Below are 23,103 nucleotides of genomic sequence, written 5' to 3'. Positions count from 1 at the left end.
GTTCCGGATTTCCTTTCTCACTTTCTTCCCCTTCTTCTGTAGCAAGTAGGGCCCCTCTCCTCGGGAAGCCACCCTGTCGGCAGGAAAACCCCAACAGAGAGGCCTGCCCGGGAGCCATACCCAAAAATACAGGGAAAAGCCGATCGGCACAAAAACCCTGCAGCAATCCTTAGAGCTTGGTCAGCAACCTTCCGTCTATCTCTGAGATGGCTGTTCGCCACCGTACCAAAGTGGGAGCGGTCTGCAATCCAAGGATTGCAAAATCCAAGTGACCGGAAGGCACAGCAGCTGCGGTACGGTAGGAAGGTAGGACAATGGAGTGGAGTAGGACCAGGAGGCAAGGCAGCACAAGCGTAGAGGGGAGCAGATCGAATGCCGCAGAAAGCCACAGGCAGGAGGAAGGCAACAAGTTGAAAGGCAGAACCAGGTAAGCGGAGGAAGGAGCCGAGCAAAGCGGAGCAGAAGAAAACAGGTAAGCCATTAAGAAAAGAATAGCGGCCAGCTGACAGGAGGAAAAGGGCCGAAACCCAGTGCAGCGCACGCACGAAGGAAAACAAGTGCAACGCGCGGAACTGCAGGGGGAGAGGATGTTTATGCACGGCGGTGGCCATTGTTGAAACAACTAGACCGTTACCAAAACAAACAGCAGGGACGTAACAGGACTAGTAATGGCGCTGCCATCTTCCCCACAGTTTCCAGCCGGGCCTGACAGTTTAGCTTTTCACGCATTACTACGTTGGATATGGTAAAAATTCTATCCTCCATACGGCCATCGCCTAGCCCTGAAAATGTCACCCCAAATGATCATTGACCATAAGGAAATGTTCTCGCTGTGTAACTAGATTTGTTAACCCTTCCTTCCATCACCAAATGGTCCCAGACTCAATTAAAAGGGCCATGATCTTCCCAATGATTAAAGGAAAAAAAAAGCAGATATGAGTCCTTATGACTTGAACAACCTATCACCCATTACCAACTGCAACCTCCTGCTCAAGATACTAGACCAAACTGCCACCTTGCAACTTCAGACGTTCTTCGAAGGATCTTGTGTCTTGCATTCCAGACAGTCCGGTTTTAGACCTGGCTACAGTACTGAGACCACCCTAATTGACCTACAGACCCACTTAAGTAGCTTGTAAAACCGGCCTATTGGTGCTGTTGGACTTATCTGCGGCTTTTGATCTCCTCGATCATGATCGCTTGCTCCAGACACTGAGCAGCACCGGTTTACTTAGCCCTGATTCCATCACATGGGTACCCTCATTTTTGTCCAAACGTATGTCCAGGCTGTTGGGGGGGGGGGGCGTAATGCTTCTGCCCCACCCCTACCCATTGTATACGGTGTCCCTCACGTGGCATGAATCGCGCCCCTCCTGTTTAAACTGTATCTCTAACCACTGTGCAAAGCTCCAGGGCCTTTTTATTACCAACTACGCTGACGATACTGACATTTTCTCTCTCACAAAGAGAAAGAAAAGAAGAATAAATGAAAACAATCTGATGTATATATCTACAAGCCTATGTAGCATTGATGTGCGTCACGTAATTGCAATGTATGCACTGAAATGTAAAGTGTAAATACAAGACTGACGCACAACAATAAGTAAAGAATGTGCCTTGACAAAGCCCAAGAAAGGGCGAAACAGCAGCACATGCAGAGAAATGTTGACACAAATGTTTTTTGTAAATTAACACACCATTTTGCAATAGCAAAAATGTTTTATATAAGAAATAATGCACCAATCACCAGGAAAGTCACAATTAATGTCACAAAGGAATACACAAAGTGAAATAACTTGTGTGATACTGATATTTGTGGAACAAAATAGAGTAAGCACTAAGTGGTTTAACTTATGTGGATAATATGAATGAAAAGTACACTAAATAAAGTGTTCAACCTATATTCAAAAAAACACTAACAAGTGTGTACCTCACAAGTTATTATATAAATCGGAAGCCTGTGGGGACACCTGAAACCCAAGTGCTAAGGCTCAATAGAAGAAAAAAAAACACCCTCCGTAACAATCAGACCGACTGGTGAATATTGGTCCCTACTGAGTCATGCAGCCACTGACCCCCAACTAATTGTGGAAAGGTCAGTTACGAACAATACCTAAAACTAAACCAGGGGTAGAGTTCACAGACTGATACTACTCACCCAAAACAAGAAAACATTGACAATATCTTACATTCAATTTATGTCTCTTTAAGAAGTATTGAATCTCATGCTTCATTTGTTATTTTACTTCGGTAGGGCTGCTGAAGGGCCCCAGTGTCCCAGCTTCCCATGGATAGACTCGCATGCTCTCTTCAGTGTGCGACCGCTCTCCCGCGGCATACCTGCTGTGGCTCTCAAATGTCCCGTTCCTTTGTTTCATTCTCTCTGCTTCTGCTCTGCAGTTTTTGCATCCCTCTCGGTTCTTGCTTGTTTGCTCTGAATCTCGCCAGGCTTGAGTGGTGAGGAGGCTGCCCATAGGTACCTAATGTACGCCAGAAAATCTTCCCTTCCTTTCATGGCGTTCTCGTAGTAGACCTGTTTCTGCAATCTGCTCTCCTCCTCAGTCTCAGCCAGCATCTCCCCTCTGTTAACTGGTTTTGTGATTTAAATGTGCCTGCATCAAGTATACTCTTACAACCACAAGAGCGCGGCTTGCGTTTCTGGTTTCCGTTGATCTTCATTACTCGGCTCAGCTGTCTCGTCACAGTACTTTGGTATTCATGGAAGGGGAAGTCCGTTCTTGATGACTTGTATGCAGGTTATGGGAACGTAATCTCAGTAGCCCTCATAGGTCAGTGGAGTGAGTTATGACAATAAACCATTAAGGCATGGGGAATGGAGGGTGTAACCCTAAAAGACCAAAGGTATATACCATGTCTCCGATGTTATGTCACTCCCCTGAGGGTTGCCTCCCGCATTTGATACTCCGGTCGCCCCCAGGGTCAGGATCAGATAGTGACTGCCGTTCCCTGGCCACATGGGGAGAGGCCACTGCTGGGAAAGGAGTGAAGATATCAGATTCCTCACAAGAAGTAGATTGAGATCTCTTCAGATGAAGAGCAGGATAATGGTGTGCATTTGCTGATCATGAGGCCGACACACCACCTTTTGTGACTTTTGAGGACTTTACCAACATTTTCCCTCATCACGACATCCTGGTATCAGTAGTGGCCAACAGAGTTTGGGGTGATGGTAATTGAACTATTGGAGGATGAAAAGGTTTATTTTTTTCCTTTGGATTGATCAGTAGGGGCCTACTCCTCATCTTACTCCTCCTTCTGAGGGGAGCTGGCAGAGTGTTTCAAGTCCAGCAAATGTTAGGATGGATTTCTAAACTCTGATCTGGTGGGCAGACCTGAAGTAGGCCACCCTAGTTTAGTGGAACAGGAGAACCTTCTGGACAAACCATACCAATCTACGGTAGCTTGGCAGGTGGTCAAGACTAATTCTCTGGAGGGGTGAGAGTGATCATAAGCCCCAATGAGCACATACATTAAAACTCCACAGATTACTCTTAGACCAGTGTATATAAAACAAAATACATATGCTTTTATTATAGGCCTTCATAATTAAACACAAATATACCAAAGTAATATCGCACAGTTACCATACACGCCTTTCACTATTTACCATGTATACAATTATGTTTTGCCTAATGCGGTGAAGGGGGGAAAACACAGCCACAACCTGAGACAGAAGGTTAAGTTAACACAAATATAGCATTGGGCAGTTCTTCAGAGTCGATCCCTAACTTAAGCAGTCCACCCCTACGAAGTGGGCAGTCTTCTGTTCAAAAGTACAGTAGTGCGTTATGAAAGAACGTGGGTCCTCTTTAGGTAGCTGTAGAAGTTTAGGAAGGGGCTTGAGGTGATGAAGAACAGTGTCCTCCTATTCAAGGCGAGTCTACCCTTGCAGGCAGAGCACGTTTTGGGAATGGCGAGGGAGCACAGGATGGCCCAGCTAAGGTGAGTATCCTTTCAGGGATCATCGTGCCTAAAGAACAATGGCTGTGCCAGGGGGGGCACCGGCAAGTGATGCAAGAACTCACTGACCCTCCACACAGTCCTGGGCAAACTTTGCCAGTCTAGACCAGGTCGCTTGTAGGTTCAACCCCTACAGTTACATGTCGCTCTGGCTCTCGGTGGCTATGGGATGGGACGATCGTCCATGGTGGGACAGTAGCCTTTTCTCAGCTCTCGATAAAGAAAAGAGGACTGTTCCAGTGCAGCACATCTCGGGGGACAGGGGGAAGGTATGCAAGGGTCCTTCAATGAGCGCCACCACAGCAGGGTGGCACATGGACTTCAAATGCTTGCGGTGTGGTGCATCTCTTAAATCGCGACCCAGAGGAGCTAGGACTACGAACTTGGGCGGGAGAGAGCCCAGGACCTCAAGCTGGCGATTCCCTAAATCTCAAGTGTCAACTCGGTACGGCTGCGCTCCTATGCAATACCCCTGGTTCGAGCTGTTCAGTTAACTGGGTAGCCCAGGAACACTTCTGAAGAGGCTCTATTTGAGGGTAATTAGGAGATGCCGAGAGTAGTTGTTCCCACACAGGCCTTCAGTGATCAATGCAAAAACAAGTATCTGACGGAACAGCGGGCTCAGGGGCCAAATCTTCCAGCACGTGTCTGGCGGTTCCACTGGTCTGCTCTTTCACTTGGCTCCTTCTGAAGTTCGGTGTGAACTTCAGGGGATCGACCTGGAATGAATGCAGAGCCCCTTCTCTTATCCGAGATTCGTTTCTTGCTCAAATCTGGGATAACCAATCGAACATCTGCTCTCTTGTATGCATGCTAGACGTGGACCACAGTCTTGAGCCAAATGTGGTAAACGCTGCTTTTTTTAAAATGCTATAAAAGTAAACTGCTGCCACCAGTTCGTCCTAGGCACACTTGCACAATCACAAAAAAAATCTGTAGATGGCCATAAAACAAAAGGACCCCTGTATGCGATGCTGTAAGGTACTTGGCACAATGACTATGTTGCCATTTCTTGGTAACTTTCTATCTAAGACTAAGGGGAACATAGTTTCCCAGTACTGACAGCCTGAAGGATGTGTCAGTTTCCCCATGACATATGAGCTTTAAGCCCAGAGCAGCTGGAGGCTATGCTCCACTGGGAAAGTCAGGTTAGTTAAGCCAAACAAAGCAAAAGGTTTGTGGGGTTCACAAATGGAGGGAAAATTGCACCTATGGAAAATCTTTCCTTACAGCAAGTGTGCATAGTATTGTGTGACCATGCTATGAAATGTTAAATCATTGACCATTTCTGCTCCCCACTACCGCAAATGCACACTACGAACGTCCATATCTCCGTGCTGACAGTGAGAGCAAATAGGCAAACTGGGTCGCGCTTACATACTACATCATAGAAGCATATACAGAACAGGCCATTGTAAAGGAATGTATGTAAACATGTCCTATGTAAGCACTTTAGAGTAAAGTGCTTACATAAAAACAAATGATTATTATTGTATCTTATTCTGAACATTCCACAGGACCGTTTACCTGGACACGAGGTGATGATGCCGGCATTAACCAGTATGTCGTTATGTTTTCAGAATTTTGCCCTGGGAAAAGGAGACGAAGAAGTGATATCAACCTTGCAATATTTTGCTAAAGTCGTGGATGAGGTAAGAAAATGGCTTCGACAGCCGGACCTTCACAGTTTTTTCCTTCATCACAAAGCAAACCTCAGTTGAGAAATAGGCCAGGCAAGCTAGGTCAGAGTTGTATTAATGGTCACAGGTTTGGCCAAAATAAACAAATATTTGAATAAACGAATCGCTGTCAGATGGTTCTGCTTTGTGGGGATGTTCTCTAGGGAAACCTAGCCTAAAGACAGTATGCGCTCTTGAAAGTGGTGTTCCAGAAAAGTTCTCTCATGTTTCAATAAGTCTGGGGCCAGGAATGCCCCGGCAATTCCACACAGGCCCTTTATTTAAGTGTTTTGTAACCCCATTTCTCACGGTTCTCTGACTCTTACTTGGCTTTCAGTCCCAGGTATTGGCTCATCCTTTTGGAGCCAGTGGAAGGGTTCTGTACCCGAAGCTTAGTATCGGGCATTCCAAGCTGGACTGCAGCCAGAGGGTGACGGGAGGTTGCCCTAAAGTTGGGACTCAGTTCTTGCTACATCCCTCACTTCCACCCTCCATCAAGGTTCAGCCCCTCCTGCTCCAAACTCTCCCCTCTCCCCAGCATCTCTCCTCATGTCTCTCCCTCCCTCCCTCCCACAGACCCTGGACCCTCTATTATATCTTCATAGGTGTACCCTATTTTTAAATCTTTGGACAATTTATTTTGTATTTTGTAACGCGCCAGTAACACTACATGCTTTAGGCCGTGGATCACAACGTGACGAATCCATAGATGTCGTCACTTCTACCCAAGGGGGAGTCCCTTCCCATGAGGCCAGAGTGGTGAGGCCTCTACCCGATAGTCCCCCTGGGGGTGGTATACAACAGGAGGATCTCATGGGGAGAGACTCCCCCCTCATGGGACAAGGGAAAACATCTAGGGAGAGCGTGGTATGAAACCCCTCACCTAGCACCCCATACATCCTCCGACCCTATGAACCACACTTCTATATTCACCCACCTCTATCTATGCCTATAAGACTGAAATCCCAACATTTACTGAGACGAGGAAGAGTAGCAGAGCACTGAAGAGCACTTGGAGGAGCGTGAATGACCGTTCTAGTTGTCAGTGGCCCTGCCAAATAAAGACAAAGGAAGGACTTTCTCAATTGCAAATCCCTCCCTCGAGGAACCGACAATGAGGCGGCTGTTCTGTGCGGGAAAAAGAGGCTGACGACTAGAACGCAGAAAGGGGTGTCCACACACAGTCCTACAGTGATGGACGGGTGAGAAGATGGCATAGCAGAGGTCCAGGCAAGTGCAGGAGTCTAGATAAGGCAAAACAGACGATTTTCAAGCTTCCCCTCCCTCATAGGCCTCATCACAATTTAGCCGGCCCGGATTTAACCGTTTTCCGGACCGGCTAACTACGAGCTCTGTGGCCGTGTGGCATTACGCCCGCCAGGTATGACCTGGCGGGCGTAATGCCACTGGCCGCAGAAAGACGCGGAAACACCGGCACCATTACCGCATGGTGCCAGTGTTTTCGCTATCCCCATTCCCATGGAGTCCTACTCCACGAGAATGGGGAGTAACGGAATGCCGGCGCCCGAATTCCCAGACCACCAGGGCTGTAATGCCCTGGCAAGTCTGGTGCCGGTAATTCCCCACAGTAATACTGGCACGGCTACCACGACTCATAATGAGGCCCCATATGCGGTAACCTGTAGCCACCTGTGGAAGTAATGCAAGTGTTTTCTGATTACTTCAATGGACCTCAACTCTCAAAGCTGATGGATAAAACGGGTTTCCCTTTATTTGTAATCAAAAACATCTTCAACACACCCATAAAGTATACAGAATTCTAAAACGTCAAAATAAGTACCACATAATTGACAAAATACACACAGAATGTTCACATACATTTGACATTGACCGAACATTAGTTTTCAAACAGGGTGCCAAATAATCATGCCTGCTCAAGTGCGTAAGTGCAGCGCAGGGTTAGTACTGAAAGTGCCTTCTATGCAATGAACATTTTTCAACCAAATAGTTCTTCATATTGGTCCATATGGGTATGGGAAAACTGTCAATGGCTGCAAAGGGAATTAATTTTTCTGTATGCAATATTTCATTTTTCCTTTCTAAATTGGTTTGTGTGTGCAAACATTGACCAGAAGGTAAAGTTATAATGCTATTTCTTTCTGCTATTTTTGATGGGGATGTTTCTATAGGGAAAAGACTGTGTAAAACCAGAGGGTGTCTCACAACCTAGTCCCCGAGGATCCCGTACTTGGTTGGCCAGAGAAAGGCCATCGCTTTTGGATCCCAACCCTGGGGGTGGACTAGCGAGGGAGGATCACCTGGTTAGGGGGTCCTTGGGGCGTGTGGGAGAAGCACCCAACGATGAGACATGGGATCCCCCTTTTTCCATAACTCATCTAACCCCTGCTCATTTTAATGGGAAACTACAGCTCCCATAATTCCTCCCCACTTTACAATGACAATAGTATGGAGCCGAGGAAGATGAGGAATGAGGTCAGAAAGATTACCTCCACTGACTTGCCTTGGCTCTGTTCCTGTAATGAGGCTAGGCAGGTAATCCTAACTATGCATACCTGCCACTTGACAAACCAGGCTGTGGAATTTGGAAGGCCAATTGGCTGTTCGGCAGTTGCATGGATCAAGACAGCCAGGCGAGGAATCCACACTTTGGGGAAGCCGTATGTGTTCCAAAACTGAAACCAAGTGGGTGGAGGAAAGAAACATTCAAGTTGCCCCAAGTGGCTCACGATACTCACAGCTGAACGGCAGAGTAGGGGAGGAGCAGAGGAGTTGTTGGTGACGGCCTTGACTGTTGCATGAATAAGATGACAGAAGACCAATTAACATAACCAGTGAAGGCAACAAAAGCCCGGTTTGTGTTAAACCCAAAAGTTAATGTAATCCGAAAGTTGAAGGTTGCGTGTGTGCAGATAAAATGCGAATGTATGGGACATTTGCTGAATTGTAAAAAGGAGAGGATACAAAGTAACAGAGTGGTCCTGCGAGGTGAAGGTGCACATTTGAAAGTCTCTGTGAAATGTTATGAACGTTGAAAGATATAGCGGGATCCATAGGGAAAAAAAGTAACCATGATGAGGAAAGAAAGCTCGATATGATATGATATGGCATTTGTAACGCGCCTATACACAAGTGTTTCAAGGCGCGACGAGGCAGGGAGGGGGGGAAAACAAGGGGAAGACAGACAACGATCCTACTAGGCCAGGTGTCTTTCAGATCGCGCAAGTGCAGGGGTAGGGGGAAGGGAAAAGTGCAAGGGGAAGGGGAGTGGGGGGGTGCAGTACAAGTGAGTAGAATAAAATAAATAAATAGGGCTAGCTGGTGGCAAGTGCAAAGTAAGTGCAGACAAGTGCTGGCTGTAGGGATACAGAGACAGTCCTGCAGTGCAGAGGTTGCCCGGGAGGCAGTTCAAGTGGAGAGTGGCTGGGGCCAGGACCGAGGTCGGTGAGAGTGGCCCAGTTGCAGATTCAGTGCAGTTTCAGTGAAGGATTTAGCAGGGGAGAGGGAGAGAAAAAGCAGAGGCAAAGTGGAAGGTTTTGAGGTGCTTCCGGAACCGGAGATGGTTCTCCTCAAGTTTCAGGGAGGCAGGAAGGCTGTTCGAGAGGGAGGCCCCTGCCACGGAGAGGGATCTACCCCCAGCTCGTTGCTTCGAGAAGCGGCTAACCCTGAGGGAGTTGGAGACGGATGAGCGAAGGGCTCGGGAAGAAAGATATTTAGGAAGAGAGTTGAAGGTATTTAGGCCCCAGGCCCCAGAAGGCCTTGTGGACAATGCAGAGGGTTTTGAACTTAATCCTCGCAGCCACTGGGAGCCAGTGCAGAGATTTCAGTCCTGGAGAGATACGGTCCCTGGGCTTGAGGCCAAGGACAAGTCTCGCATTTCTGTTCTGGATGAGTTGCAGAGGGCGGAGAGTGGAACCAGGCAGATTAAGATAGAGGCTGTTACAGTAGTCCAGCTTCGAGAGAACCAGGGCTCGGGAGACAGTGACCTTCTGGGGGAAGGAGAGGAAGGGAAGAATACCTCTGAGGAGGTGCAGCTGGTAGTGTGACTTCTTAGAGACGTCAGATATATGAGGAGAGAAGGAGAGTGTAGAGTCGAAGATGACCCCAAGGTTTTTTGCCTTGCAGGTAGGAGCAGGAAGAGGGCCAAGAGAGGCTGGCCAGAGAGCTGCAGGGAAGGAGGGAGTGGGTGTGCCGATGAGTAGAATCTCAGTCTTACTGATATTAAGGCAGAGGTCATTGGCGGCACACCATTCCTGGATAGCAAACAGACAGTCAGAGATGAGAGAAGGAGAGGAGGCCGAGGGTAGCCTGAAAATGAGCTGGGTATCGTCCGCATAGCACTGAAAGTTGGGGCAGAGAGCGGCGATGCGGTGGGCAAGGAGTGCCAGATACTGGTTGAACAGCCAGGGAGAGAGATTAGATCCCTGGGGGACACCACAGGTGGAGAAAAAGATGTCAGAGAGGAAGGACCCCAGTTGGACCTGGGAGGGTCGATTGGAAAGGAAAGAGGTCAGCCACTCCAGAGCCTGACCAGTGATACCCAGGTTATCACAGAGACGGTTGAGCAGGATGGCATGGTTGACCGTGTCAAAGGCAGAAGAGAGATTGAGCAGAATGAGAACACACAGAGTGTTGGAGTCGAGGTTCAAGAGCAGGTCCTCACGGATGTTCAGGAGAGCAGTTTCCGTGCTTCTGGCAGCTCTGAAGCCAGATTGATGGTCATGAAGACTACCAACAGATTCAGCATAGAGGTTAAGCTGGGAGATGGCCAGTTTCCCCAGGAGCTAGCCCAGGAAGGGAGTGATGGAGATTGGGCGATAGTTAGCCAGGCAGGAGGGGTCGGAAGAGGGTTTCTTAAGAAGAGGGTGCACAAGTGAGTGCTTGAGGGGGGAAGGGAAGACTCCAGAGGCGAAGGAGTGGTTGCAAAAGTCAGCCAGGGCAGGAGCCAGGGAGTCGATGTGGTCCTTGATAGTTTTGGAGGAACAGGGGTGAACCTGTTTAGACGAGACTTTCATAGATCGGACTTGTCTGGAAACCTCGTCAGCAGAAAAAAGTGGAAAGGCAGAGAAGGAGGGAGGAGGGGTGGCTGCAGAAGGGCCAGAGGAAGAGCCGGGAAGAGAGGGAGGGAGGTGATAGGAGGAGAGTGAGGACAGGATGTCCTGAGTTTTAGAGATGAAGTGAGAGGCCAGTGCAGTGCACAGGGCCTGGGAGGAGACAGGAGAGGTAGAGACTGCAGCAGGGTTGGCAAGCTCCTTGCAGATTTTAAAGAGTTCGGCCAAATTGTTAGATGCAGGCTTGGATGCAGGCTCTCTTCTTGGTGAGAACGGAGAGCTGGTATTGTCTTTGGAGCAGGCGACAGGCCAGTTTGTCAGAGGATGCACATGAAGCACGCCATTTCCTCTCAGCCACCCTGCACTTGCGTTTTAGGGTGACGAGATCCGAATCATACCAGGAGTTACATTTGGCTTTGGGCTTCAGGCGGATTCTCATGACGGGGGCAAGGACATCAAGAGTGTCAGATATAGCAGAGTGGAGCATAGAGAGGGCTGTGTCAGGGTGGGAGTCAGCCAAGGGGTGGGGGGGCGAGAAGGTGGCAGCGAAAGCCTCAACTGACACGCGCTTCATGGGTCGGATGACCGAGAAGGTGGGTGGCAGTGATGAGGGTGGCTTTGCCTGTGGGGTAGGGAGGGTGAGGTGGGAGGATAGGAGAAAGTGATCACTCCAGGAGAGAGGAGTGGAGAGAGGGACAGAGAGGGGAAGGTCAGAAGAGATCAGAGCATCAAGAGTGTGCCCTGCAGAATGAGTAGGCCCAGAAGGGAGAATAGAGTGAGAGAGAGTCGCATAGGTCACAAAAGAGTCCAGTGGGGGGACAGGAGGCATCCAGGTGGATGTTGAAGTCACCAAGAAAGAGGAGTTGAGTGGTTGAGGACAGGAGTGAGGAGGAGAGGTCAGCCCACTCAGAGAGGAAGTAGGAAATTTGACCAGGTGGCCGATAGATAGTAGCCACGGTAAGGGAATGGCTAGGTGAGAGAGTGAGTCGGCAGACAAGACATTCAAAAGAGGAGTAGGTCTGCGTAGGAGTGACAGTGGCAGGAATCCACTCAGGGAAGATAAGGCAACGCCCCCCCTGCACGGTTGGGCCTGGGCATGGAGAGGATCTTGTAACCGTCAGGTAGGAGTGTGTCAAAGGTGGTGACCGAGCTGGCCGTGAACCATGTCTCAGTGAGACCGAGGACATCAAGGTCCAGTTCCTCAAGAAGGCGACAGATATCAGAGGAATGCTTGATGGCAGAGCGAGAGTTAAGAGTGGCAATGTGGAGAAGGTTGCCATCCTTGAAGGACTTCCGGGGAGGGGTACAGATCAGAGGTACGCCCTGCGGAGGTGTAGAAGAAGGAGTTGAAGAGGGAGTGCAAGAGGGGGCAGGGAGGGAGGGTTTAGAGGCAAGGTAGCCGAAGACAGACGAGAGCAGGAGAGGAAAGGAAGTTGATGAGGCGTGGGAAGCGTCTATCAAAGAGGTGGAGGTTGATATACCAAGAGGGCAAAGTATATGAACTTTGAAAAAAGGCCAAGAGGGCAAACTAAGGAGAATAAGAACTACAAGTACCAAAAGGCATTGGTGTTGCAATTGAGGAAGATTGTGTATTGCAAAATTGTTGAGAGGTCGATGTGGACATTCAGAGGTCTAAGTAAAATCCTTGCCGTTTTCGAAAGTCTTTGTCAGTGAAAAGATATCTAAGATAAAACACAGGGAAGGAAACCCCCACGAAGATGGGCTTGAGCCAGAGGGAAGTCTTTGCAGAACTGTGTGAAATTGAGAGAGCAAATGTGAATAGAGTATTGATGACAAGGCGGACGAAGCCTTAGGAAGTGATTGAACTACCAGAAGCTTGAAGCCCAGAAGCTTGAAGCCCAGAAGCTTGAACTGTTGAGGTGTACCAGTAAGCCAAAGTGTGCAAGACGGAAAGAACTGTGCCATCCATCATACCCTTTTTTAAGAAAGTCTCTAGACCCCGTGGGGCTGAATGTGTGGAAGGGAGTTGTTACTTTAAACCATTCTGACAGTTCTTTTTAGACACTATTTTCCTTTTGTATTCCCTTTTTGTCATTTTGAGAAGGAGCGCAAGATTGTTTTTTTGTATAGGCCTTTTTAGTTTGACTAGACTGACCTGGACTTGTTTGTTTAATGGTCGAGACTACGCCCATTCTAGAGTTAGGGCCAGTTAGGAATTCTACCAACCCAACCAAAATACTAAATAAAGGTTTTCAAAACTTGTATCCGTTGTCTGTCTACTGCTTGATACCATGCCTTCCTTACACGACACAGGGCGCTTCGCCCCTTTATAAAGATCCGCCCATCCTTCCCAATCTTCTTCTTTGGTGTGCAGTGGGGGCTTCATCATGACATACAATTATTTAACAATACCACATAAAATCGCTCAACTACCCCTCAATTTTCTTTTGAATTGTGTAATCTTGTACACACGGAGAAGATGCTTGGTTCCTTTTTCTATAATGATTTTTCATGAATTTTCAAGGGGTTTTGCGCTCCAAGTTTTATTCAAGCTGTGGCACCTACAGTGGTGGTCTATTTATTTTTATATTCCTGAAGTGTTTACCTTCGTTCCATTGTTCGTGTTCAGTCATTTCACAATATACTGACCTTTTTATTTCTGCCCACTCTATTTATGACTCGTGCTTTATTCCTTTTTTTTCTCCTTTTTGAAACATCTGACCATCAGACCTGTCTGTGGAGAACTATTGTCAGGAGTTGCACCCACCCTTCCCATACCTTACTAGCTCATTTATATTTAATATGGGCACAACGTGTAGTCCTTTCGCTTGTTACAGATATTAACAAAGGTTAAACACCCAACCTGGTCTGTACTTACAAATCCTCATGTATAACGCTGATGTTGCATTCAAGTGTGTATTTTTTATGATTTTTTAAATTTTTTAATGCACGTGAGCAAGTAATCGCCTGGTGCGCGGTGTCTGTGCTGCGCGCATACATTGCAAGTTAGCGCTGTAGTTTAAACAGAATCACTGGGAAATTGGGTGCTTGCGAGTGTTGACAAAAGTACAATGTTTCTGTGATCGTGACTTAAGTTTCCATGAAACAAAGTTTGAATAGCGCACGTTTTCTTTCTTACTGGCTATTCGGAGCTGTCCTCCAGGCAGTTCTTCGGCTAGCGTCTTTGTTTAACTTCCCCTGCGCCTCAGCAGTTCGCCGGAAACACTTTTCCTATCGGTTACCAGGCTTGGTCATGTGATAATTACATACCGGGTGGAACATTTACTATGTTTACTCACCTTTAGCACAAACAGATTGCCCGGTAATGTGTACTCAAAACAACTCTTTAGTTCTTCACAGGCCTTTAATACTGCGTTTTAATGGCAGTGATATGTCTATTTGATTTGCAGTGTTCATTCACCATCCAGCACATCATAGTTTACTGAAATAGTAGCTTTCTTTCAGTTCAGTAATCAATATTTGTAGCATTTACCTGTGGTCGCTCAAATAGCAGCTTTCCTTCAGTTCGGTATTCACTATATGCAGCATTCATTCTGGCTTGTGGACGCTACTTATTTGCAGTCACTTCAGAGCGTCCCAGTCTACCCTGTGTCCTCTGACGCTGGTCCCAACTCTGCCTAGCAGCTTTCACTATTCCCGTTTGTCTACTCTCTGAACGGGAAAGAGACTGCCAGTTCGCAAGGTATGTCTCCTCACACACACCAGCTTCTCTGTTCTGCACTACATGCTGTCTGCGTCCCGCTTGGTCCCGCAGCTCCAGCTGCACCCGGGATTGGCCGTGGACTGCTTTCCTCGCTTCTCTGATGTATGGGAGGGCCTGCTGCCTGCCATCCAGGCTGAAGGCTCCCAGTCCTGCAAAATTCCTCTTGCAGGTCTCCCGGGATAATTGCCAGTGGCTCAACCTCCTTGTCCTGTCCCATCAAGGCGGCTTCTCTCCGCTCGACCTGTATGGTTTTGTGCTACAGCTTTTATACTCTTACCATTATCAACAGGCTGCAGGTAAAGGGAGTTAGACTCAATTGCCCAAACTTGTATAAGCCTGTTGGTGTGACATGCCTGTTTAGATATCTCACAGATGATGGTTTTAATCAGGCCTCAGGGTTCCCTTGCTCAAGACTTTCAATGTCGCAATAGTATTTTCAGTCTTCGTTAAAGTTCTGCACCACACTTGCGCCCTCTTTATAGGATGGGTCTTTGTACAAAATTACTTGACTGATAGTTGTAGTTCATTCAGCTAAGAGTATTTTGTTAGCACATAAAGTGGCAGTAGGACCAAGAGAAGAGCCGCAGAGGGGCAGGCGGGAGTGTTTGCATGTGAACACATGCTGGAGAGCAACAGTTACAGGTAAGTAATTTGTTACTTCTCCAGCATGGGGTCTGACATGGATTCACATGCTCGTGAATAAAGAATACATTGCAGTACATGAATGCACAACCACAGGAGGTGGCAAGGCTCAACATAAGCATCTTACCTCCTCAGCAGGCTCACCTTCAAGCGAACAGGTTGCGCAGCAAATCTTGGCAGACTCCGGACTCCTCCTTGGAATCCCTGTTGATGCAGTAGAGTTTTGTGAATGTGTGTGTCGACCTCCACATAGCAGCCCTTCAAATGTCCAGCAGGGGCACACCAGACACACAGGTAACACCAAGAGCTCGTGGATGTGAGATTCCAATGGAACCTTGGGCATGAAGGAGGGGTGCATCCGAGCAGCACCACCCTTGTCTTGTAGAAAGTCAAGTAAGACTGCTTGCAGGATAGGGCCTCGATCTCACCTACTCTTCTTGCCGAGGTGACGGCCATGAGGAAAGCGGTCTTCCACGACAGAAACTTGAGCGGAGCTGAATGCATAGGTTCGAATGGAGCCCCCAAGAGCCTAGTCCGCACCACGTTGAGTTCTCATGCTGGGGCTGGAGCCTTCACTGGCAGGAACGAACGGAACAGTCCCTTGATGAATTTGTTGAGTACACAGTGCGACCACAGTGAAGACCGACCCGGAGACCTGGTTTAGCTGGAAATAGCCGCCAGATGTACCTTGATGGAGGCGTGCCCCAGCCCCGATTTAGCCAATGACCAGAAATGTGAAAGTACTTGATGGGCTGTGACCATCAGAGGGTTGATCTTCTGCGACCGGCACCAAGTCGCAAAACGCTACCATTTGTGTCTGTAGCATTTCAAAGTAGACGATGCCCTGGCCTTGGCGAGCACCGCCCTGCAGTCCGCCAGAAGATCGTAGCCACCAAACTAACGCTGCAGGAGCCAGGCCTTCAGTTTCAGAGATCCCGGGTCATGGTGCAGAATTGCACCTCTTTCCCTGGTGAGAAGATCCGCGATTACTGGCAGCTTGGCTGGAGGGGAACGCCAAGGGAATGAGCATATGTTCCCCATGCTCCCCGGCTGGGGGAATCTGCTGGCGAATCTCCGGCAATTGGTGTTCATTGCAAACAGATCGATTTAGGGACTGCCCCATTTGAGGAAAAGGTTGTCCACTTGATATTGCAGAAGCTCCCACTCATGACAGGAATGCAGCTCCCTGAGAGAGTCAGCAACTGTGTTCTCGACTCCTGCCAGGAGTAACCAAATGAGGAACATCCCCTGGGTGACAGCCCAGTACCACAACTCCTGCGCCTCACTGGAGAGGGCTCGGGATCTGGTGCCCCCTCGTTTCCGGATGTAAAACATTGTGGTGGTATTGCAAAAATGCATTAAAGCTTGAAGAGCAAAACGTGAGGACTCCCAACAAATCTGAAGATGGCTGCCAAAGGAGAGGCTTACGTAGAGGTCAGACATGGGCTGGGGCAGTATGACCCAGAGTTCAGTGATTGGTTTAAAGGAGAAAAACCGTTTGGAAACAAACCTGAAAGTTTTTTCTTTTACCGAGGATTCACAGCCTGAAGACGGGGAATATTCATGAACATGTGAATCCATGCCAGACCCCATGCTGGAGAACGAGAGGTACCCACTTAGCCAACTCTACAGCCCAGGAGCAGTGCAAACGCTACTGAGGAGCCTCGGGATGCAACTAAGGAGACTTCAAGCGCCAAGAAGCCACATTACTGATGTCTTTAGAGACCACATGACAGCTGCGTTAGACAGGAAGCACACGTGCCATCCGCACATCGGGACACAAACACTCCTGAATACTCGAAGAACACATACGTAACAGTTCTAGGAGTTGGAGAACAGACATATATACAGTTATGCTAGGTTCCCATGTATTTATACTCGAGAAGGATGCGCTGTCAAGCTGTAGGTAATCTTCAGTTGCTTTATTCAGGTACTTCAGTCACATCAGATGTAGTCGGGTTCATCGGGCGATTAGGAAGCACTATCATAAGAACCCACTGGCTCCCACCACCCAGGCGCACATAGCTCAACTGCCCAGGGTGGAACTGTATTCAGACCTAAACATTCCACATATGACATCACTCCATAGATACCTCATCCAGGCAGGACGAATACACAGGAAGACAGGCCAATCACAACATATACATACTGTCTTTGCTTTTATTATTTTGTCATTAGCTAACGCAGCAAAGCAGAAACCGCAAGAGATCCGGAACAAGCTTGCAGATGCTCACGAGCAATTAAACCCATGGAGCTGCAGGAGCACTTCTGGGACCCGGCAGAGCCACGTATGACCAACATATAGAGGATATAGAATAGCACAACATGTAGAAGCCATGTTCTGGTTTAGAGAAATTACAAACGGGAGCTGAGCTGTGCGAATTCAGGCTGGACAGAAGAGAAGACGTGTGAAACAAGGCTGGCTGCCAAGGCCGGGAGATACAAATGACATTCCATTCTCTGAAACACCAGCAGCAATACATGCAAATAATTATCCATAATTCAAGAGCTACAGAAGCCCAAAACACGGTCTCTAGACATGTGACTCTGCAGACTTGGATAATGAATCCAAACCGGCGCTGGGAAGAGGAGCGATCTCGCGCCGCCAGACAGAAGCTTGCAATAAAGTCATTACAGCGAGAGGACAAGTGTTGCACGATGTGAACTGGCACTCTCAGACTATGGTGGTGCACACAAGTTACAATGCAAACACATAGTTATACTTATTACCTTGAAAATGCACACCTCGAGCTGAGACTCATTTGGGGTCCCAGGCCTGGGGACGTCAGCTCAGCCAACCACAGTTCAGTATCCTAGGGGTGGGTAGCAATGGGCAAGAACCAATGGTAAGACCCTCACACTGTAACATTGTTTAATAATAGCAATATTCGGATGGCCCAGGCCTGACACCGGACATGGGGGCACCAGTAGACTACGACGTATGGGGTCCACGATAGGTGGACTACAACTCGACGCCCAATCCAGTTGCATGATAGGTTTGCTGGAGAGAGGCCCAGGTTGTGACGTCAGTGTGACGCAATCTGACATAAAACTGGCCTGCAAGCCTCCTAGTAGCCCTCAAGCCTACCTGAGAGTTTGTCCCAAACATACCCCTCCCTCTTGTGTGGTAACCTTTAGCCACCTGTGGAAGTAACGCAAGTGTTTTCTGATTAATGTAATGGACCTCAACTCTTTAAGCTGATAAAGTCCCTTTATTTCTAATCAAAGACATCCTATACAAATGCATAAAGTATACAGAATTCTAAGACATCAAACTAAGTACCGCAATTCACAAAATACACACAGAATTTACACATACATTTCACATTGACTGAACATTATTTTTCGACCAGGCTGCCACGTCATGAGCCGTGCACGCTCACCACAGTGCGGGGTTAGTACTGAAAGTGCCTTATACGCAATCAGCATTTGTCAACCAAAGAATATTTCATATTGGCCCATATGGGTATGGGAACACTACCAATGGCTTCTGTTTTGCAGTGGTAATGTAGGTCTACTAATACACACGAGTAATGGCAAAGCGTTTAAAGTATGCAGAAACCAAGTCAAATGCACGATCATTTCATTTTTTTTTTCATTGGTTTGTGTTCAAGCATTGCCCAGTGTGTAAATCGCAAATACTCTTTCTTTCTGTTTTTTTTGGGAGTATGTTTCTATAGGGAAAGATCTTTGGACACTGGTTGTTTCGGCCCTTTAAAGATCCGCCCATCCATAGCAATCTTTTTTGGTGTGCAGTGGGGTCTTCATCGGGACATAAAATTATTTAACAAAATGACATCAAATCGCTAGACTACTCCAATTTTCATTTGAATTCTGTAATAAAATCAACATAAAACACTAGTGAGTGAGATCTCTGTTGTGTAGAGGCTTTTCTATCCACTGATCTCCACCATATTAGGTGCGAGAAACCTGAGGGTATTCTCACTTCCACTCCCTTGGGGTCTTCTGCACAGGTGGCCAGGGAATAGCCACGGCTCTTGGATCCCGACCCTGGGGGGGTGGAGAAGCGAGGGAAGATCACCCGAGTAGAGGATCCTTAGGGAGTGGCATGGAGGTACCTTCAGGCGAGACACGGTACTCCCCACTTTCTTTCCGGGTAGAAACCTATATTCTAGGGGCAGTTATGGGATATTGTTACCCATGTTTCATTGAACGAGAAACGGGTAGGAGATACTCTCAATCCAGACGTTCCAGAATGAAAGCAAAAAGGTTTAAAATATAAGATGGGTGCAGGGCCCTTGGGGACTAGGCATGAGCTGCCCTGTGGAGAGACATGGTATCTCCTGTTCCTCACTAATGACCAACCCAACCCTTCCCCAGCCTCATGGTTTATTTCAAGTCTACTCTCCTGACCTCTTCCTATATGATCATTGTCAGTACTGGGACGAACAAGAAACAATGAGGAGTAATGAAAACTAGGTAATTTTACCACTCTGGTACTGGAACAAGGAAGAAGCCTGCTAAGCGTTGTAGAGGTCAGGCATGTCCCCTTAATGAGGGTCAGGCAGGGCTGATTGCACATTCACACCTCAGCCTGTTAAAGGACTGCAGGTGTATAAAAGGAACCCCAATCAAAGGGTGTTAGGATATGCGCTGGTGTCGAAGAAGCAGAGAGGCCAAGATAAGCAGCAAGGATCTGTGTTAGTGAAGCACGCCAATAGTTCATGGATGTGCGGCCCGGGAGGTGGGGCTCTGTGGAACCAAGTGAACGCTGAAAAGGGAGCCCTGCTGAGAGGCTTTCTTTTTTTCCTGTGTTCGCAGCGCTCGTTCTCCTTTGGACAGACGCCGACCCAGGAGTGCGCTGTAGAACGGCCCATGGGCGCAACCGGTGAGTTTCTATGAAGGTGGAAACCCGAGATACAAGTGTTTGAACTTGTGTGGAGGATTACATTGTATCGGAGTGGTCGCGTGTGTGATAAAAACACATTTTTTAAGGTCTCCGATCTGAATCCTTGCTAACGATTAAACAAATGAGAATACTTTGTAGTGGAGTGGTCACGTGTATGAGAAAACACGGTTTTGAAAGTCTCAGAGTGCTGGGCATGTTATAAAAGGCAATCTACAAAGATATGAAACGAGATGAATCAAATGTATATCTTCAGGATTATTGATTTTCAAACTAAATTAAACCTTAATAAGGAAAACTGTTACCTATAAGGATTACAGGTGAAAGGAGCTTTAACGTTCAAATGAAACCACCATGTGACGAACTAAAATTTAATCAAACTTTCATTCACGTGAAATTCATACATATTGAACCTTCAAGTGAACAGTACTTTGAATTTAAGTAAAACCAATATACATTGAACTTTACATTAAAGAAACTTTAACAATGCAAGTGAGCCCACTATGTTTCACTTCAGAGTGAATGGAACTTTGGAGGTGAACTATCAATGAACCAAGAAGAGTCATATTAAACAACAAAGTGGGAGAAATTGCAAGAGGTAAGATGCTTATGTTGAGCCTTGCCACCTCCTGTGGTTGTGCATTTATGTACTGCAATGTATTCTTTATTCACGAGCATGTGAATCCATGTCAGACCCCATGCTGGAGAAGTAACAAATTACTTGCCTGTAACTGTTGCTCTCCAGCATGTGTCTGGCATGGATTCACATGCAAACACTCCCACCTGCCCCTCTGCGGCTCTTCTCTTGGTCCTACTGCCACTTTATGTGCTACCAAATCTGAAGATGGCTGCCAGAGGAGGGGCTTAGATAGAGGGCAGTCATTGGCTGGTGGCAGTATGACCCAGAGCTCAGTGATTGGTTTATAGGAGAAAGACAGTTTGGAAATGAAACTGAAACTGTTTTTTCTTTTACCGAAGATTCCCCTCCTGACGACAGGGAATATTCATGAGCATGTGAATCTATGCCAGACCCATACTGGAGAACAACATTTACAGATAAGTTACTTGTTACACATACTTGTCTATCATAGGAGCACTTGGAATTGGTCGGAAATGGAATAGGCGATCGCAGTATCTCCTGTTCCTCTTCCGGGCCATGTACCTTAGGGCAGGGGGTAGATTTGGCCATCCCTCTTCAGTCCCCTCTCTGGTCGACCTGTTGACCAAATCTCGATATGTCTACCCCTATGCTCTGGGCTTCCATATCTTCGTTATTCCTCTAAGGTGTCCATAATAATTTGTGTGATCATCAAAGGACCAGTGCATGTAGCAGCATACTCCTTCGGGGTTGCACCAAACCCGCTTCCCTTCGTAGAATTTTGGATCACTGGGGTTGTCCAGTGTTATGGTCCTTGCTGGAAATAAATCACACTGTGCAATTTCCGCCCTCAGTCTGTCTCGTTCGATCACAATGTCATCTTTCGTTCCTCCTATGTTGACATCCATCAATATCTACATCCCAATTGCCTCTTCTGCTGTCTTCCTGCACCTTCCAATACATATTTTAATTCCATATGCTGATGGTGCTCCCAATATAAGTGCTCCTGCTAGTATCTTCAGTCCGTCTGACAGTCATCATGGCATCCGTGACCATATGTATGCTAGCCAGCTCTGGTCTTTTCCTGTACCTCGTGCTTCATCTTCCATCTTCGCATGCATTTGTGCAACTGCATCTGGGAGAGTTCCGTTATCTTCGTTAGCTGGTGTGAATGTGCAACATGAACTCCCTATCTTTGCTCAAACTCCTCCTTCCATTGCTGTGAGGCGATCCAGAATGTAACTATTCTGGAGCACCACCAACTTTATGGCTCAGAGTTCTTCTTTGATGGCGTTGAAACCATTCATGTTACCATCAGCTCCCAACAAGTGATATGTAACCATTTGGCATTTGTGTACGCTTGTATTCCTGGTATTAGTGATGTAAAGAACATTTGGGTTCTGCTAAATAGTCTGTGTTCTGCTGGTATCTCATCCAATGCTGCTTCTGACTTTGCTGAAAAGTAATTCCCCCCCTCGATTCACTTCACCTTCTTTGTATTGGCTGTTGGTGTTATCTTGACCAACCTCTTTTTTGGACTGTTATTGTCCATCTTTGGTAAATAATCGAGCTTCACATACTTTCTGGGTACCACCAACAATGGCAGTATGATGTGTACCAAGGAGCATATGTATCAAGGAGCATACTCCTCGCTTCTGATCCACACGCCCAGTAGTGGTCCATCAGAACCTCTGTTCCTGTTCTCATTGCTTGAAGTTGTTCCTCTGTCTTGAATCCTGTGTTGTAGCCAACTTCTACATCACCATTGTTCTGGTAGCACAGAGCTGGCTTCTTCAGGGGAATTATTGGCATCAGTCCAGCTTCGTTATCTACCCATGTCAGTAAATTTGCAATAGTGTCACATTCCTTTAGACATTTTATAATTTTCTTCCTTCACCTTGTTCATCACTGACTGTGCTAAGGTCAACACCTTGCTTCCTAACACTCCATCTTCCCATCCATCATTGGTGTACACTCCTCCGTAGATCAGTATCTGTGGTCTTTCCTAGCATCCTGGCTCTCCTCCCATCTTTTTACTCTCGTCCATGGACATGGTAACTGCTTCAGTGTGATGGTCTTTGTTGCTCCCTTCTCCGGTCTGTCAGTGATGTACTGCAAACCCTTCATCTAGCTGCCAATAGTTGTTCATCATGTCTAGTGTTTTATGTAGTTATCTTCATAGGGGAAAGTTCCTTGGACATCCATCTCAATGTTGCTGTTTTTCCCTTAAAATCTTCCTTGCGTCTGCACCATCGCGAGATACATCAGGCACTATCCGCTTGCTGTGGGTATTTCAGTTGCTATGAATGTTCGAGAAGCACACATGGCATAAGGGATTAAGGAGCAGACATAACAGCTCTCCCCTGTGGTTTCCTTACCTACTTTGGTCATATGTTTGTACCACATGTTATTGGATACTCGTGCTGTGTCAGTAGGATGCATTTCAACTCCCTTCATGTCTGTGTCAACACTGCACTTACCTCTCCTTACCTTTTACAGCAGTGTCTTCTCGTCCACCTGACATGGTAGTGCCTCCTGCCTAGGTTGGGGTAATGTTAGTAGAGGCTACAGCAGTTATACTTGCAGCCATTTAAAGCTGCTAGAAAACAATTCCCATTACT

At 47.3% G+C, this 23,103-nt stretch overlaps 1 protein-coding gene across 2 annotated transcripts in view; it reads left to right on the top strand.

The window, feature by feature from the left end:
* Positions 1-23,103, top strand: part of APPL2 (adaptor protein, phosphotyrosine interacting with PH domain and leucine zipper 2) — a 697,737-nt gene that overhangs the window by 226,483 nt on the left and 448,151 nt on the right. For both annotated transcript variants that reach the window (XM_069629945.1, XM_069629944.1), the window contains exon 4: positions 5,562-5,633. In XM_069629945.1, the coding sequence (XP_069486046.1) occupies positions 5,562-5,633 (72 nt within the window). The remainder of the gene's footprint in view (positions 1-5,561; positions 5,634-23,103) is intronic.

Source organism: Ambystoma mexicanum, chromosome 12, assembly GCF_040938575.1.
Source record: "Ambystoma mexicanum isolate Mex_15411 chromosome 12, UKY_AmexF1_1, whole genome shotgun sequence".
NCBI lineage: Eukaryota > Metazoa > Chordata > Amphibia > Caudata > Ambystomatidae > Ambystoma > Ambystoma mexicanum.
Note: the sequence above shows the minus strand (reverse complement) of the source record. Positions and strands in the feature narration are given on the sequence as shown.